We start from the raw sequence: 19,545 nt of genomic DNA on the forward strand, positions 1-19,545 counted from the left end.
ACAAGACAACAAAAGTATATATACTTTCTATTAATTCCTCATAGTTTTCAAGATCTTTGCTTGTTGTTATTCAGTACGAACATTCATTGTTTACTTCCGGTGGATAAAATTCTGGGCATGTTCATGTGATGAACACACAGGTGCATGGCTCGTTACAGTTACAGTATGTGTATCAGAGCTGCGTCTTCTAACAATCCCGACACCTATGTGTCCATCACATGACCATGGACAGAATTTATCCACTGGAAGTAAACAATAAATGCTCCTGTCGGATAACAACAAGCAGAGATCTTGAAAACCGTGAGGAATTAATACAGAAAGTATATGGGAAAATTGTATTTCTTTTAATTATAGAAAAATATTATTCCCTTTAACATTAGTATAATTTTTTTTGCTAGAAAGTGCCTGAACTGAATATAACAAATGCATTTGACACATTCACAATTTTTTTTTAATATTTTAATTTTTGACTAAAGAATATGCTCTCATTTTTTACAGATTATTTGTTATCTTATCAACATAGTTTTGCTATATTAATTCATATACATTAGCGAATTATAATGAGACACAACTGAACTCTATGAAATCTGGAATCTTCATTGTGAAAGATGATTTGGATCTGGATAAGTTCCCTAGGAGGGTATCGGTTGACATACCCGTCTAAAACTTCAGTTTAATATATTTTGGGCCATGATTTCGTCAACATTCATCATGGCTAAATGCAGCATTTTAGGAAACTGTTCCTGTAAGCAAATTATTATGAAAAAACTATCCTGCCTGTTTTCCATATATGCAACTCTAAGTGTAAATTGACAAGAGACTGCGGCTTGAATCATATCATATGGTGCATTGATTCCCCAGACATCTTGTTAGATCATTATTATTCACTATGCGGAATGTTTGTTACTCAACTAAAGAAACCTGTGTTCTGAATGAGACCAGATTAAATATACACAGCTACATATACGCCGCTCCTGTGTCTGTTAATGAATAAATTCGGAGCAAATTTTACGGTTTCATGTTGCAAATCCAGTCCTTAGATTGGTTTTATTTGTTGTCTTCAAGAATGTGAGATTATCAACTAAATTCTGTCTATAGCTGTGGCCCTGGTTTCAGCCACATATATTCTGGCTCTGAATACAATATATGTGGCAGTTACCGGTCATATATTATTTTCTCATTTTAGGTTTAGTTGCTTGTACTTTATGATCAGTCTATCCTTCTCCACATCAAGTAACATCCTGGTCATCTTATGCAGTACTTAGGGCTCATTCAGACAAGCATGTATCACGTCCGTGTGACGGCCGTCCCACGGACTCATGTATTTTAATGGGGCCGCTCACTTGACCGTTTTTTTAACGGAGCATGTGAAGGGTTCGTGAAAAAATAGGAAATGTCCTATTTAACTGCGTGTCACGCATTCCTCCATAGACTCTAGTCTCTGGGGGATCCGTGACAACGCATCCTTCACGGGTGCACCTCGGACGTGAAAAACGTCTGTTTTTCACGTCCAAGGTTGCCGACGCTCGTCTGATTGTAGCCTTAATGACCGCGCACTGTCTTGACAGCGGACAGCGCAAGCCCCAAATGACATCTTTTGATGTCGCTGCTTGAGGGTATGTTTACACAAAGTGTTTTCAGGCGTATTTCGGGTGGCAGAATGCCTCCAAACATCTGCCCATTGATTTCAATAGGAAAGACGGCGTTCTGTTTCGACGGGGCGTTATTTTACGCCTCGTTTTCAAAATTAAAAGACGCCCACTAAAAAGAAGTGCATGTCACTTCTTGGGATGTTTTTGGAGCCATTTTCATTGACTCTATGGAAAAACAGCTCCAAAAACAGCAGTAAAATACGCTGCAACAATCGTGAGTGGCTTAAGAAAACGTCTGGAAATCAGGAGCTATTTTCCTTTGAAAACAGCTCGGTATTTTCAGATGTTTTTGATTTTGTGTGTGCTCCTACCCTTAAAGCTCCTGCAGCTAGGGACTTTGGGGAGAAGATAAAGGCGATTTATAACCACTTCTGTCTCCTCTTTGGAAGTCTACTTTGCGCTCAATGAAATTGAACCTGGCATGGCATAGCTGCTGTGTGTTAGTAGACCCAGATCAGCTTTGCCAGTGACTAATGTCACGACAGGGGCAGTTTTACCCTGTAAGTGGGGCTCCTATGGATGCCCCAGTTACAGTGGGAAACTTCAAAAAAAGAAGTGTGATTGTCCCCCAGAGGTGGTTTTATGACAAAAAAAATATACATATATAAGTAAGCAAAACCTATAAATTGAAATACAAATAAAGGAAAAAAACACTGCCCACAACTGCCCAAACCATTGACATAGCCGCCCGGTTCACCTGAGACTTTACATAATATGTATCAAAACCACTTAAACACAATAGGCAACCCATTTTAATACTTTATTTTAATTTCAATTTCCAAATTGAAGGAATAAAGACCGATAAATTTAAAAAATGCTTTTCTTAAATAAAAAAAAAAACTGTATTAAAAAAAAGTCCTATGTTTCACGAAAAAAAGAGCACAAAAATAGTTTTAGTAGGCCAACACTTTTTAGCAAAATTGCTGAAAAGTGCATGGTCATTTAGACCAAAACACTCTGGTCATTGAAGGGAATGCATTACCTATATATTTTTTGTTTTACTAATTAAAACCAGATAGTGAAACATATTATTTTTTTCTAATCTTTTTTCATGTTTTGATTGCACATTGTTTTTTATTTTATTCTATTTAATTCTATTTTCTGGACATGATTATGGGGCAACCATGTTACCTGAGCTGCTGTTAACAGCATTTAGAGATATGCTTTACAGCAGCCACATGGACCATCGGAACCTGTGATCAGGAGGGGACCCATTGACTTCCGTGGGGGAGTTTTCTAGGCATGTTCTGTGACCTGCATAGAGGTCATTGTGCAGGGACGGAAAGGAGGGGAGCTGTGTCCATCACCTATTATCAATGAATGATCCTGTGTTATCTGTATATAGAGGTGTTATCTATCATTATCTATCACTGCCTGTGATGATAATGAGATGACTGCTAAGAAGTGATCTCTACAGAACAGGAAGGGTCAGACTATTGTGAGGATCAGTAAGTAGTCAGAGGGAAAACGAAGATTTTAGGATTATTTTTTTAAAGAGATAATGGCATAGAAAAACATTTCTTAAAAAATATGTTTAACATAAAAACTTGATTTAAACAATTGGTCATTTTTTTATATCACATTCCCTTTAAGGGTAAAACACCGCAACCATGTTATTAAGAGAGGTGGACCGTGGCTGGGAGATATTTGGTCAGACAACATAGTACATCCACAGATGCATAAGAAAGGGTATCAGGATTAGTTTTAGTTTCAATTAATACTTTTTAAAAACTAAATTTTGAAGAAATTATATGAAGAACTAGAAAAGTCAAAAGGCATGAATCAATGGTATCAAAAGTACACACCATCATACTCGTCAACAGAATACAAACTTCAGATGTCCTGTAGCTATAAAACCATAATTTGCTGTGCTTCCCTATAGATTGGACGGTACTGTTAGTACCCTGGATCTGGTTTCTACTATAATTGCACCATTTTCTAATCAGATTGATCTTCTCTGGGGCCTCTTACATGTGTCAAATATCAGGCAAACGAGCGTTCCCGATCATTGCCCTGTGTACACAGGGCAAAGATCAGTCGAATGAATGAGCAAACGCTCGTTTATCGGCTGCTCGTATTGTTTCTGCAGCAGAAAATATTTTCGTTGTCGGCAGCACAAGTACTACCTACATGATACAAATGTATGGGGCTTAGCGATCGTAGTAACGAGCGTCCGTCCCCATTCATTACTGCTCATAGCTCCTTGTGAAAGGAGCAAACGAGAGCCAATCAACGAGCTGACTCGTTGATCGGCGCTCGTTGTTACAGTCAAAATTGGCCGGTGTAAAAGGACCCTTATACTGGAACCGATTCTGATCATATCTACCAACAAGAATACCAATTAAATATAAAATCAGGTAAGCTTATTATAGCACAGGCATCACTCATGCATGCTCACATCTGTGATAATGCATGAAGTTGCGCTACAAACCTGGTTTTTTAAATGATGACACAGTTTAGGAAACATAGATATAATCTCCTATATATCAGACAATTGTGAGAACACCTGCAATGCTTTGGCAAATGAAACAGACGTCTGCCGCCTTCTCATAATCAAAACTCCTTAATGATATATTTCCTGACTATAAAACATGTGAAACAAATGTGAGTACTGAGCATAGTATGCCATATAACTTAGTGATGGGAATAGCAGAGGCTATTAGTCATTAGAAAAAGGTACTAAAATTCTGCAGGTTCTAAGGGGTTATTCTCATCTCTTTTTTTTTGCCTAGCTACACACTCTGATGAAAACGAAAGCAAATGGTATGTTCCAATAAAAATTCCTACCCTGACTTCTTTTTTTTCTATTGTTTTTGGTGGCTGCACGCAGCAAGGCACCTGCTAATTTGTAAGCGGTAGGGTTCGCCAAAGGCTGCGTGCCATTCTAGCGGCGCTGTGATGAATTCACAGCACCGCAACTTCAACATGCGCGCTCTTGTCCAACAAAGTAGCGGTATAGAATGGCTCTACGACTACTGCGCATGCCCAGGTGGCATCCTATAAACTTGTATAGAGCTGAAGGGAGGCATGGAGCTACTGCGCATGCTTTCACGCTCCAGATAGCCCGGCTATACTAGCAGTGGTAATGTCAGAAGACAGTACACAAGCATGGCTATAACCATAGGCGGCGGGGGCCATAACCATAGGCGACCATGAATATATACAGATGGGAATGTGAGTTGGAAAGGAATCCACATCTCAAAAACAGTAAAATTTTGAAAAATAAAACTATTTGCAAAAATCATTACATTTATAGTCTCTAACATATTTACTAGTATTGCTGAGATGGGAATACCCCTTTAAATTAACCAGTATAGACACAACAGATACATTTTGAAGTAGTTCTTGAATCCACACTCTAGGAGATGTCTATCTGGAGTTTTTCTGAAGCAATGGAGGAATAGCAAATATGAAGGTGCCTGAAGACAGTGTTCGATTGGGCCACTACAGTAATAGATGATCCTCCAGTGATGTCATAAATGTAAAGCTTACAAGGACGTCATCAATGTGATGCTCTCATTGATAAAGAACAGTCTCTGACATATCCTAATAAAAAATAGTTGGTTTTCTTGCTCTTTAAATTTCTTGCTTCTTTTTAGGCAGGTTTACAGATGCCTCAAATGTCATCAGCAAGGTAATCAAAATTGATGGCTGCATTGTTAAACTTTACGAATGTGCTGTGGGTGTAACAAAACAGTTCAATGGCAATGACTGACAAATCATTCTTCTACGGAACAGACGGCAAAAAATAACACATGATTAATGGTTCTATATCAGAACCTTTGCAGAGGAACAGCACCTGCGGACATAATAGCAGGTAACATTTACAGAGAAGTAATAATATTTCAACATATAATTACTTGCACATCTAAAATAAACTCAGAGGTGTAATACAGTTATAACCACAAAGAAATCTATAAAGACATATTTATTGCTATTGCTCATCCAATATAATCTTGTTTTACTTATAATTAACCTGAATTGCAAAATAGTTCAGTAAAAACTTTGTCAAACCAGTAATTTAGAGAACCTAGAACCAAAGAGTAAAATTTTATAAAATCAGGTGTCATATCCCTCACAAATATGTATGTAAATATGTCTGGAGGTCCTCAGAACTGGAAATACTGTATGCGACATGACACACGGACATGGCTGCTAAGAGCAGTATTTCGCATACCGGGTTCCTTGGAGGATAGTCAAGGATCCCTCAAACGCAGATGCAACAAGACCTGCCATATTTACAGAGGACCTCAACCTGCTCTAGGATGCTTGACAAAACAGTTAACCCCTTCATAACGGCACCATGACCTCTATGATGGATCTGCCAAAGAATCTTGATGGATCCCCTTGACTTATAAGGGGATCCATCAGGTTTATGTTTGGATTCTAGTATTTTTTGAGAGCAAGAATATTGATGCAGACTAAACTATTCTTGCTGTCAAAAATACTAGAAACTAGACAAAAAGTAAACTATGTGAACAGGGCCTAAGTCCTATATAGTGTTAGGCAACTATTATAGAACGCTTTACCTGCCCCTTCACCAAGCTATTTTAAAGAAGTTTTCCAGCTTCTGACAACTGATGACCTATCCAACGGATAGGTCATCAGTACATGATCTGTGGGGGTCCGACACCCGGGCCCCGCACAGATCAGCTGGTCCGGTGCCTCCGTGCACCTGACGTAAATACCGGAAGCAGTTAGCTTCAGCCACGTAATAGCGGCCGAGCTGAAGTACTGTATTCAAGTGAATAGGAGCGGACCTGCAGTTCTGCAGCACGGCCGCTATTCTATGTACAGAGCCAACTGTTTCCAGGCTCCGTACATAGCATTATGTGCCACAACATCTGGTGCCCGTAGGCCACCGGAGCGGCTTATCGGTGCGGGGTCTGGGTGTCTGACCTGTACCGATGACATACTTATGACCTATCCGGTGGATAGGTCATCAGTTGTCAGAAGGTGGACAACCCAAACCAGAAAAAGAAACAAGTCACGACCAGGTATTTGAAAAAATACAAACAGTCTTTATTAAAGTCAATTAGACACACAGAAAAAACATATAACAGTTAAACATAACAAAATGCCATGGACCCTCGAACAAAAACGGAATCCGAACATAAAAGCAGAGTGGCCCCCCCAGATGTAAAAATGGTCCAACAGATCCTATATACGGCTAAAGTGCATAAATACATATTATTGAGCAGGTGCTAGGCATGGTACGCTTTGCACAGATGGACACATAAATAAGTATAGAGAATATATATATATATAAGTGCAATCTTAAGTATAAATAACATGCAAAGCAATATACCTACACCTACGTATAAGAAGATGAATAGGAGATCAGGACCGGGAGGGGGGACCTCTGCTTGACCCGATGCGCGTTTCGCTGGTGCTTCGTCGAGGTCCCTCCTCCCGGTCCTGATCTCCTATTCATCTTCTTATACGTAGGTGTAGGTATATTGCTTTGCATGTTATTTATACTTAAGATTGCACTTTATATATATATTCTCTATACTTATTTATGTGTCCATCTGTGCAAAGCGTACCATGCCTAGCACCTGCTCAATAATATGTATTTATGCACTTTAGCCGTATATAGGATCTGTTGGACCATTTTAACATCTCGGGGGCCACTCTGCTTTTATGTTCGGATTCCGTTTTTGTTCGAGGGTCCATGGCATTTTGTTATGTTTAACTGTTATATGTTTTTTCTGTGTGTCTAATTGACTTTAATAAAGACTGTTTGTATTTTTTCAAATACCTGGTCGTTTCTGTTTCTGTTTTTGTTTAAATTAGTCACTAGGACCACTAGTATCAATTTGGGGTATTGTTCGGTTTGTTAAGGTGAACAACCCCTTTAAGGTATAGTAGAAATATGAGTAGGGAGTCCTCATGAATGGAAAAACTTCCCCCATAATAATAAGGTTGGGCATAACTGGATTAGAACAGCAGACTCTATTATTCTGCATGACATATGTAAAAAAAAAACAGACTTAAGCATAAGGCACAAAGCACAACTGTAGTGATTTTGCGGTCTGCTAAACAGCTGATGCGTTGTTTGTATTTGCGGTTCATTTGTCCGTAAAAAAAACTTCTGTAGTGCATCCATGTGTCATCAGTGTTCACTGATCCGCAAAAAAATGCAGGGAGATTCATGCATGGTGGGCGAATCCGTGCCGCAAATGCGGACCGTAAAATGACATGTCCTAAGATCTGTGAACATCACGATCGTGTGCAAGGGGCCATTTAAATGAATGGGTCCGTGTGCGTTCTGCAAAATTGCGGATAGCACACTGACAAGAAAACACAGTCGTGTGGATTAGACCTAAAGCGGACCATAAACTTTTTCTCTAATTAGATGGATTTTTCATATTTTTCATTACATAATATTTGTCTGACACTTTCAGGGCATTTTCCATGGAATAAATTCCTTATCTTTACAATAGGCATTACCTGCTGTATTGAAATTACACTCGTTTTTACAAATTTTACTAAATTTTAATAAATTTTACGTAATTAACGTTTATTTGTTGTACAATAAAAAAAATTCTACAACTTTCTACTATACTTTGTATTCTTTAGTCCTTGTCATTTTCAAGATCGCTGCTTCCAGTCAGTGATTGAAAACAGTCTTAATTACATGCAGAAGTTGAAAACGAATTCTGACGATGTCCAATTGGCACAGATGTAGGACTTGTCATTGTGTATTCGATTTTTTACAGTACCAATGGACAAGATCAGAAATAGTTAGGTGGATGGATGTCCTAGATGAGGCCCCTAACTCAAGAAACATCTTTATGAGCCAGTCTAGAGAGCCACTAAGTATACGTGGCACCTGCTCTGGCAAACCTGACATGTACATGAAGCACATGGATGGCGATTCATTTAAATGGCTCTTATGTTATACTACATTTCTCCAGCCGCTGCAAGCAATCTGTATGGTTTCTGGGGTTTCGGAAGACCTGCGATGGTCATCTGATCTCCGAACATGCTTTATTTCAAAAAGTGGTTGCCTTCATGAGACAACCCCTTTAACTTTAGTCAAATCTGACATTTCATGATTTGGGTACAGTTGACCTTAGAAACAAATTTATGTCTGGTTTCCAAGGGATAACAATATAGACTACTTATCCTGCAAATTATTATCACATTACTCATGGACATTCGTATAGCAATGGCTTATTGATGCCACTGGTTTCCAATGAAATTGCAATTTCAATCATAGGCAAAAAAATAATTTGCAAAGTAGATCCAATTCAAAACAAACCATCTTATTTCTAATACCTTAATTTAAAATCATTTTTCTTAAATGCTTGGAGGAGAAATCAATTATATTCTTAAGTTCAAGTCTTCTTTATTTGGCAGACATACTTTAATGTATCATGGAACTAAGGTAATGCAGCCTGGGGGAAAAGCAGCTATTCTTCAGGAAAAAATCTATGAATAACATTATGTAAAAATTAATTTATGATAAATGATTTAAAATCCTAGTCTAGAATTGTTTCTTATTCAAATGTCACCACAAAATGACACCTCACCCGCAGGAATGAGTCCAGGGATCCGTTTTCCATGTATTCAACCACAATCATTACAGGTCTGCCTGTGAAAACAGCAAAGAAATTCATTAGGGAGATTAAAGGTGTATTATGGGTCGGTTATACATTTCCAGCTGTTATGGAAAGATTATCTGTATTACTTTAATGAAGTTCATATGTCTTATGCTGCAGGGCAAAAAAAATAAGTTGAAGTAAATTATTTGTGTAGTTGCTGGGGGACGCAGGCGCTGAATGTTACTCATTGAGCACACCGCTGCTTTTTTTATTACCTGGTGCTCGGCACAAGACATAATGACTTATGTCAGTGGTATTCATCAGTGCGACAATATGAATCTTTGTTAAGCATTTTCAATCACAAAATAGAATGCATCAGAAAAGTCATTATGGCAAAAGCAGGTCCACCAATACATATGCTCATGTTTTTAAACATTATTTCAAACAAGTATAAACTGTTCTATTAAAATGCAATCTCAATGATTGATTGTCTTCTTTTACAAAAAAAACTTTATGTTTTCATTACTTTCTCCATTTTTATTCAACTGGTGTCACATATTTTAGAATTCAACAAACAATAAAGAAAATAAAAAGATGTACTGTCAAGAATTATTATGTACAAAAGGCAGCTCACCAGAATTGAAGAAGTTGTCTCCTTAAAGAGGACCTGTCAGCTCTCCCGTATGACCGACTTTAGTTAATACTTGTATTTCCCATAAATAACAACCTTGTAGCACCTTATCTGAGAATTTTTTGATGTGTAGTTCCTCTGTTGTTCCTCCTGGAAATCTATTAATAACTTGATAACTGGGTGTTACCATTCCCCTTGTCAGTAGAAGGTGCTCCTACACAGTCGGACACGGTCCAATCAGTTTTTTCAGTGTCAGATTCAGCTGGTACACACCCTATGGACAAGGGGACTGGTAACACCAGGTTGTAAATGTATTCATTTTATTTCCAGGAGGTATAATAGAGGAACGGAACAATATAGAGTTCAAAGAAAAGGACTCCAGCATTTTTATTTAATGTGGAGTACAAGTTCAGGAGAGCTGGCAATTCCTCTTTAATGTTAGTCTGGTGACTGGCAGATCACAATGGGTGATGTACCACTGCTGGGGGAAACAGATACCGGATGTTGATTTCCCCTTACACATGAAATGAAGGATGACAAGGTATCTAATAAAAACAATGGGCACAGATGCTAGTGGTCCTCCAGAATAGAAGCATCTCTTCCTAGTGGCTCTCCGCTGTGATTCATAAAGGGGGATCTGGAGAAGTGCACCACCCTTATTACCACCCCATGCCTAAATAGAGTATATGGAAAGGGGCTCTTCAAGGTGGACAACCCCTTTAAAAGAGGCCTTATTCATTTTAGTAATTTGCCTGGACAAATAGACATAAAATACAAACATTTGAATTACAAATTGTGAGACATTTGTTAACTGGCAGAAACACCTATTTTGTTGTCAAGTTGAAAAAACCCTGGGCCTTTTGTGGTCGGTTTGCAGGATAGCCCCACAAAAACCAAGACTGTTGGCAAGTATAGTATAATACCATATATTATTCCCCTAGGCCTTCCAGCTAAAGGGGGTGTTGAGGTAGCAGTCGCACCAAGGCCTTGGTGTGTGAAGGGACCATAAAGGCTCCTCTAACACACAAGAAGACGCCAGTATTATAAATTGCTCATGGTGGGGGGCCCTGTTACAGATTTTGCAGTGGGAACCAGGAGCTTCAAGCTTTCATTATCAATATAGCACAATAATTAAAGTGTAGCTAAACGTGTTGACAAACTTCCTACATGTCCTAGTAACTTGTCAGAAGTTTGGATTGGTGGAGTCCGAGCACTGAGACCCCCACCAATCGCTAGAACAAAGGAGCTGAGGCGCTCGTGTGAGCGCTCAGTTGCTTCGTGTCTGTTCGGCTGTTTCTGGAAATAAATGCATCTGTGTACGGATTCAAAAGAAAGTCTATGAGCCCGTACTCCGATACATCGGCTTTCCAGAAAAAGCTGAACAGACACGAAGCGGCTGATCACTCACACGAGCACTTCAGCTGCTTCGTTCTAGAGATTAGTGGGGGGTCTCAGTGCTCGGACCCCCACCAATCCAAACTTCTGACATGTCTCTATGACATGTCAGAAGTTTGGCGAACGTTTAGCTACACTTTAAACGTAAACTGGTTAAAAACAATCTCCCATCTCCAAAACCTTACTTGTCTAGATGGGGAGATCTTAGAACTTATCTGTGTCAAATTCCATATTTAGAGACCCAATCATCTGTATATATAAATACTTCTTCTTCTGGACATTAGAGGAACCAGAAAGGAAATATTTATCCTTACAGAGGACCGATCGGTGCATTGTATAGTTCTTAGATGAGGGTTTTAATTTGGACCTGTCCGCTCTCCTGATGTCTGTTTAGTAAATACTTGTATTCTCCATTAAATAACAATTTGGGAATGTCTTTTCCTAGAACTCTGCATGTACCATAAAGGCATTTATACACAGGCCAATAATCCGGCAAACGAGCGTTCATTGGCCGATCATATCATTTATGCAGCAGAAAATCTCATCATTGTTAGCAGCGCATCTCACTGTGTAAACAGGGAGATGTGCTACAGACATTATGGTATTGATTGGGGGTGAGCGATCATAGTAACGATCGCTCATCCCCATACATAGCTCCTTGTGAAAGGAGTGAACGAGTGCCAATCAACAACCTGACTGGTTGATCGGCGCTCATTTTTTGGCCGGTGTAAAAGGACCCTTACACTTTATAGGGTGTGTTCCTATACAGTCTGACACTATCAGTACTGATTGTACAGATTCAGAGTTTGTAGGGACAAGCCCCATTGACATTGTCAATTTATTCAAATATTTCCAGGAGGAATAATAGAGGAGTGGCACAGTGCAGAGTTCTTAAAAAATGCTCTAGGTATTTTATGGGGAATACAAATATTTACTAAAACAGACTTTTCAGGAGAGTCGACAGCTCCTTTTTAAGATCCGGAAGACAGACAGAGAAACCGTGAGATGGGTGTTGCCTATTTATTATTTATTTCTGTTGCTTTTATAGCGACAACATATTCTGCAGTGCTGTACAGAAGCTGTCATCACTCACTGTCCCCAGTGTGGCTCACAATCTAAATTCCTTATCTGTATGTTTTCGGAATGTGGAGGAAAACCCGAGTACCCGGAGAAAATCCATGCAACACGGAGAGAACATGCAAACTCCATGCAGATGTTGCCCTTGGTCAGATTCAAACCCAGAACTCAAGTGCTAACCACTGAGCCACCGTGATGCCATAATCACCCCCCTGAAATAAGCGGATGTGTTACCCATTGCAATCTAATTTCAGCGGTAAGCAGATTCAGATTTGATTTTTGATTTCTAGTAGAAACACCTCAACTTTCGGAAAAAAACAATAGTAGTAAAACATATATTAAGTCATGCATTAAAATGTCATAAAATATTAAATGTATTATTTACATCAATGACTTGCAGCAAAGAATCTATACAGCAGTCAAATAAACATTTTTTAGGAGATAAACCAATTTAGTGAGTGTTAAGGATCATGTTAAGCCCATGCTGTACCCCCGGCTTGAGCTCACATAAAATGATGCTTTTTAAGTATTGCAAGCAAAAGTCAGAATATTAAGTAGGAAACAGGATAAAATAAAGTTTTTGCTTCTGCCCGTCAGCTGTGACCTTGTGATTTTCGAGCTGTGCATCTCTACTATAAATGCTGTGCAATGAGCCCACATGGAAACCGCTTACAATCTCAAAGTTCAGAGACCCTTGCTGTGAATGTAATATATGTTGCTTAGAACCACAGAGTTTTGTCAACAATCTTTAGGCCTGGCCTCGGGGTTACCAATTTAACAGATTGAAATGCCTGGAAACATTTTATCTGAAGTTTTATAAATCAGTTTTAAAACCCTGGAGCGAGTCTCCCGACAAAACAAGCAATTAATGGAGCGATATCTACACAGGGTCGAGCCGGCTCGTGCTGATCGCCACCTTTCAGTGATTTGCAGCCATTTAGATGCTCTGGAGTTGAAAGAAATTTCCTTTAATCAGTATTTTGAAGTCAATGCCTGACTTAAATAACCCCCCAAACTCTCTCCAGCCACGCTAGTAAGATCTGGTCGTACGGATAAATAATGAGTTGATATTGTTGTTTATTTTCCCCCATCCATTCTGCATTCATGTAATAGCAGAAATCCACTTATTCTATGTAAAGCCGATATCCCTTTCCAGACTTTACATTCATCTATCATGTTCAAAATTGAATCCATGAAACGCAATCTGCGCGTGAGAATTAATGTGGAGGGCTCGGAAAAGCACAATTTAATCCAATGTATTTAAGTACATTTCAGAATGTAATGCACACGACTTGAATCACTTTAGAAAGTGATTAAAATACTACTGAAGATGTTAAAATGTAAATGAAGGATTTAGCTAAGAAGATAAATTTAACACTTTAATATCCTCAATTTACTGCTTCAGGAATATATGTTAGTAGCATTAAAGGGGTTCAAAACGCAGGGTCGGATAGGAGCAGTAGAGGACCAGATAATCCTCTTGTTGGATCTGGTTCTCGAGCTACAAAAGGGTCCATGAGGTGCAGCAGAAAACAACCACATCTGAAGTTTGCCACCATGATGCTTATTGAAAACAATTGTAAGGTTTAACCCTCTTACTGCTGCCAATAGATATTTTTCATCCTTAACGCCACTATGTCTGACTGCAGGGATTTTGGGGTAGGAGAGAGACGTTGATAGTGTGTTCAGCACTTACACGAGACTGCAGCAAGGAGATGTAAAGTTGGCAATGAGGCAGTGGCGAATTTCCAGAGGGACGGATGCGGCTTCCACCCGGGGCCCAGGGCTCTGGGTGTGCCTATGGTTCCAGGGACCCTTCTGCCACTGAAAAGGGCCAAGAAATGGCGGCGCAGGTAGGCCACCGCCCGGTTTAGGCTTTGGGCCTAGCCTTGGGCCTATAAGAAACTGGGAGCACATTAATGACGTCAGCAGCTCGGTGCGATGACGTCACTACAAAGCAGGAAGTTAGAATATCTGACTGTGGTTACTATCTATTAGGTGAGTATGTTTTTTTTAAGGGGTGCAAAGGGGGCACTAATAATGTGGGGCATAAAGGACTGAGTGGGGCCATTAAACAGGAGGAACTATTAATATGGAGCATAAAGGGCTATGGGGGCATAAAAAATGGGCCACTTACTGTGGGGGCAATTTTACTGTGAAGCATAAAGAAAGGGGACATAATTACTGGGGGTGCAAAAAGAGGACATTCTTACTGTTGGGACATAAAGGAGGCATTTTTACTGTGGGGCATGAAAAAGGGGGCATTCTTACTATGATGGCATCGTTAAGGCATAAAGATGGCATTATTTCTGGGGGCATAAAAGGGGGCATTATTACTGTAGGGATATAAAAAAATGCATTATTACTGAGTGCAGCAGAAAAAAGGACATTAGTACTCAATGGGGCTTTAAAAGGGCGCATTGTTACTGAGTGGGCATAAAGCAGGCATTATTACTGTGAGGCATTATTACTGACTGGAGGCATAAAAAGGGGCATTATTACTCTGGGTGAATTATTATGAAGTGGGAACATAAAAGGACATTATTACTGTGGGGACATTATTACGTTGGTGGGCATAAAAGCGGCACTATCACTGGGTGGGGTTTATTTCTAAAGGGGACACTATTACTGTGTCGGGAAACTAAAAGTGGCACTTATTGTGTGGGGCCTATAGGGGGCATAAAAGGGGGTAATATTACTGTGAGGGTCAACAAGGGTAGCATTATTGACTGGGGCACTATGGATGGGGAATTTCTGTAGTGGGTGAGGAGCAGATGGGGATGTGCTGTAAAATCAAGAAGCCAAAGATGTCTGTGTATCAAATTCTGCAGAGACGAGTCGTGGATGGAAATCATCATGGTGGTCTGGGCTGGAAGAAGAAAAGGGAAAGTGAACAACTACAACCAGAGTAAAAGAGGCAAATTATGTGTAGGCCCCAGAGCGCTGATTTTCATTATAAAGCATATCCAGGGACGGTGTATTGCGCTGCATCTAACCTTGCCGTGTGTTATTACATTGTATTCAATTTTATATATATATATATATATATATATATTTATTTCGGGGGAATGAAAAAACAACAACATATATTCTGTGAGAACAAAACAATCAGGCATCCAACACGCCCGACGCTTTATTCTCTCAATGTCGAGTGAGAATCCGGACACCTCCATACACCTTAGATGGTCTGTTGGTCATGCTGAAATCAGCAGGTTTACCGAAATTCATTTAATGTGTGGCGTGGGGTGGGGGCCCATAGTTTATGTACAGCTAGGGCCCGAGATCATATTAATCCACCACTGCATTGAGGTGTCGGTATTTTGTATACATACAGCTTGATTGTACACTGACAGCTTGAGTAATTTTAGGGCCTGGTGTTTCCACTCACATTAGTAATCTCTGGGAAAGGTCTACGTCATATTAAATTCTTACATGATCATCCAGGCAGAGGATTTCACTGTTTTTCATGTCATATAGCAAAAAACACAAAAAAAGATGAGATGCAACTCTGAAACTTTTCTGCCATGCCCCCAAAAGTAGTATGTAAAGATCAATGTACGCGGTAGGATTAGAAGTATGGTTAGGAGTATTGTTTGGGTCAGGAGTAGGATTGGGGTTAGTGAGAGCCCACATTCTTTTATTTATCATAGTCTTGCATTTTTTTATATTTATCACTTGCATGTCATAGTCTCATAATTGGTTGTCTTTCCTATCTTCTGCTTCTGGTCTTGTAAATTTACAGATTGTCTTGCAATTCTGTGTCCTCAAAAAGTGCCACCAAGATCGTTCACTACACACCCACCAACTCATTAGTTAGTGCCCATCTTACTCCTCCATTCCTTTAACTTTTAATCCCTACTAACCTCCCGCTCCCCACTACATCACTTAGCTCCCTCAGCACCTGGTCATGCTTAGTTACTCTTTTATTTCATTCCTTGAGGTTCTAGTCTAGGTTATTGCAGTGTATCTGTCAGAGAAATTTAGCTTCAAAGTATGATTTTTTTGTATTATGTTTGTTTTTCAGAAGCATAGATTGCTAGAGTAATGTAAGAAATAAGTTTTGATTGTGGTAGGGTGTTAAAGATAAATTATTTATAAACAGATATGTATTTATGTTTAAAAAATGTGTGAAATTTAATGAATTAAAACAAATTGCAGGAATTTACTGTCGACAGGTGCTCGTGATACATTTTTAGTAACATACGCAGATTTGGTATTGGTGTACTGTCTTTTGACTACTTTTGTTTTTCAATGTTTTGTTGTCATTTATTACATTATAATTATGACATAATGTAAATTTCAGTTCAGGAAAAAAAAAAGTAGTAACATATCAAGTGTGAAGTGTAAGCTGTTTGTCGAAATGATCCCTGAACTAATGCATAAAGTCTGGATTTATTAAATGCTAACTGGCAACCTTCTGCAATAGAAAGTAAAATAAAAAATTGCAAATAGGACATCCATGCTAGAGCTATTGGATGATGTGGACACATGAGTCCAGGCTCTCGAACAATCACATTAAATGGTAGCTATCACTAGGTCAAGACCCTGCTGAATATGAACAACCTTTAAAACGTACCTAACCTTTATGACTTTTCAGAAAAAGCTGTCATTTGTGCGTAAATGAGGAATAACACTATTTTTGGCCCTTATATGACTTGTATCCTGCCTTTTTTTTTTTTTTTTTAACAGTTTTCCGCTCTGCAGGCTCTCTCTATAATTCTCAGTTTTCTTTGAGCTAGTGGATGAAGCTTAACGGCTATAATAATAATAATAATAATAATAATAATAATAATCTTTATATTCCGCAGCACTTTACAATTCAGAGGGAACATGTACAGACAATATCAGACATTACATAGCGACAAAACTAATTAAAGGGGTTTTCCCATCAGAGATATTTAAGAAATATCCACAGGATATGTCATAAATGTCAGATACGGGGCCCACATCGGGGACCCACACCTATGTCTAGAATGAGGCCCCTTAAACCCCGTTCTACTGCTCTGTGTTGTGACTGAAGTGTGTGATTTCTGACGATTAAATACGGAAACAGCGCAGCTCGCTGAGCTACGCTGTTTCTGTAGCTCTTACTCTAATGTCATTGGCAGAACGTAGAGCGCGGAGAGGGTGGTAGACGGAGATGAGGGAGGAGATGTAAGAAGGTACAGCACTATGGAGAGCTTTGTGATTAAGAGTAATAACTTTCAATTTTATTCTGAAGGGAATGGGCTACCAATGCAGTCACTGGTACAGTGTGGAGGAATTTGTGTAGTGGTTGGTCAGAAAGATGAGCCTGGCAGATGCATTAAGGATAGATTGGAGAGGGGAGAGTTTAGTGAGTGGAAGACTGATTAGTAATGAGTTACAGTAGTCAAGACGAGAGTGAATCAGAGCAACAATGAGAGTTTTGACAGTTTCCACAGTAAGAAAAGGGCAGATTCTGTAGAGGTATAGGAGTATAGGAGAATTCTGCCCCCTTATCTCTGTCTATCACATATATAGAGGCAGCAGCAGCTTGGAGGACATTATACAGCATTAATGGGCAGTGTAGCTGTGAACCCAGCACTTGGGGGAAATATAAAACTGGAAGCTGCATCTCTGTGTCTTTCCCTGCCACTCTGTCTCTGCTCAGGGCCGCCTTCAGGGCAGTACAGCTGGTACTGCAGTCAGGGGCCCAGCCACAATGCTGGAAAAAAGGGGCCCACATGCTTCTTAGTAATTGCATCAAAAATGGCACCATTTTGGCACGATTTTAATCGGCCAATGCAGCGAGCACCGTTCAAGAAAACATCGTTGATCGGCGCTCGTTTGCTCCTGTCACACGGAGCTATGGATGGGGACGAGCGGTCGTTACTCCAATCGCTCGTCCCCATACATTATTATCAGGTCGGCAGCGCATCTCCCCGTTTACACAGAGAGATGTGCTGCCGGCAACGATAATATTTTACTTTTCTAAAACGATACGACCAGCAGATGAATGAGATGATCATCTGCTGATCGCTGCCATGTTTATACAGGGCAATTATCGGCAAGGAGCGTTGCACGAACGCTTGTCGGCCCGATAATCACCCAGTGTAAATTGCCCTTAAATGGGTTCTGTCACCACATTATAAGTGGCCTATCTTGTACATAATGTGATCGGTGCTGTAATGTAGATTACAGCAGTGTTTTTTTATTTAGAAAAATGATCATGTTTGACGGAGTTATGACCTAAATTAGCTTTATGCTAATGAGTTTCTCAATGGACAACTGGGCATTTTACTTTTTGACCAAGTGGGCGTTGTACAGAGGAGTGTATGACGCTGACCAATCAGTGACCAATCAGCGTCATACACTTCTCCCCATTCATTTACACAGCACATAGTGATATAGCTATACCACTATGTGCAGACACAAACACACTATAATGTTACTGCAGTATCCGGACAATGAATATACATTACCTCCAGCCAGGACGTGATGTGTATTCAGAATCCTGACATTTCTGTAGCGTCTGTGTGATATTTACAGCAAGGCAAGCGTAATCTCGTTTTAAATGACAGGTTACATCGTAATCTCGTGAGAATACGCTTGCCTTGCTGTAAATATCACACAGACGCTACAGAAATGTCAGGATCCTGAATACACATCACGTCATGGCTGGAGGTAATGTATATTCATTGTCAGGACACTGCAGTAATGTTATAGTGTGTTTATGTGGCTGCACATAGCGATATAGCTATATCGCTATCTGCAGTGTAAATGAATGGAGAGAAGTGTATGACGCTGATTGGTCACTGATTGGTCAGCGTCATACACTTCTCTCCACAACGCCCTCTTGGTCAAAAAGTAAAACACGCCCAGTTGTCCATTGAGAAACTCATTAGCATAAAGCTAAAATAGGTCATAACTCTGTCAAAAATGATCGTTTTTCAAAGTAAAAAAACACTGCTGTAATCTACATTACAGCGCCGATCACATTATGCACAAGATAGGCCACTTATAATGTGGTGACAGAGCCTCTTTAAGGCCACTTCAGACATGGTGAATTTGTCTCCTATTTTCGGTGCTGATTATCTGTTGAAAATCTACTACAAATTACAATACAAATTATGTGAATGGGGTTTTCAAAACCCCATTCACATGCCACAGAAAAAAATATGCACAGGCTTTAGGGCATTCTGCTGATTGTTAAATCAGCAGCATGCCTATTATGTTGCAAAATTGCCACGCATTTCACCCTTTACAATGCAAAGGGTTA

At 39.6% G+C, this 19,545-nt stretch overlaps 1 protein-coding gene across 3 annotated transcripts in view; it reads right to left on the reverse strand.

The window, feature by feature from the left end:
* Positions 1-19,545, reverse strand: part of EPHA6 (EPH receptor A6) — an 886,412-nt gene that overhangs the window by 65,014 nt on the left and 801,853 nt on the right. For all 3 annotated transcript variants that reach the window (XM_075854449.1, XM_075854448.1, XM_075854450.1), the window contains one exon: positions 9,191-9,252. In XM_075854449.1, the coding sequence (XP_075710564.1) occupies positions 9,191-9,252 (62 nt within the window). The remainder of the gene's footprint in view (positions 1-9,190; positions 9,253-19,545) is intronic.

The sequence above is a fragment of the Rhinoderma darwinii genome, chromosome 2, assembly GCF_050947455.1.
Source record: "Rhinoderma darwinii isolate aRhiDar2 chromosome 2, aRhiDar2.hap1, whole genome shotgun sequence".
Taxonomy (NCBI): domain Eukaryota; kingdom Metazoa; phylum Chordata; class Amphibia; order Anura; family Rhinodermatidae; genus Rhinoderma; species Rhinoderma darwinii.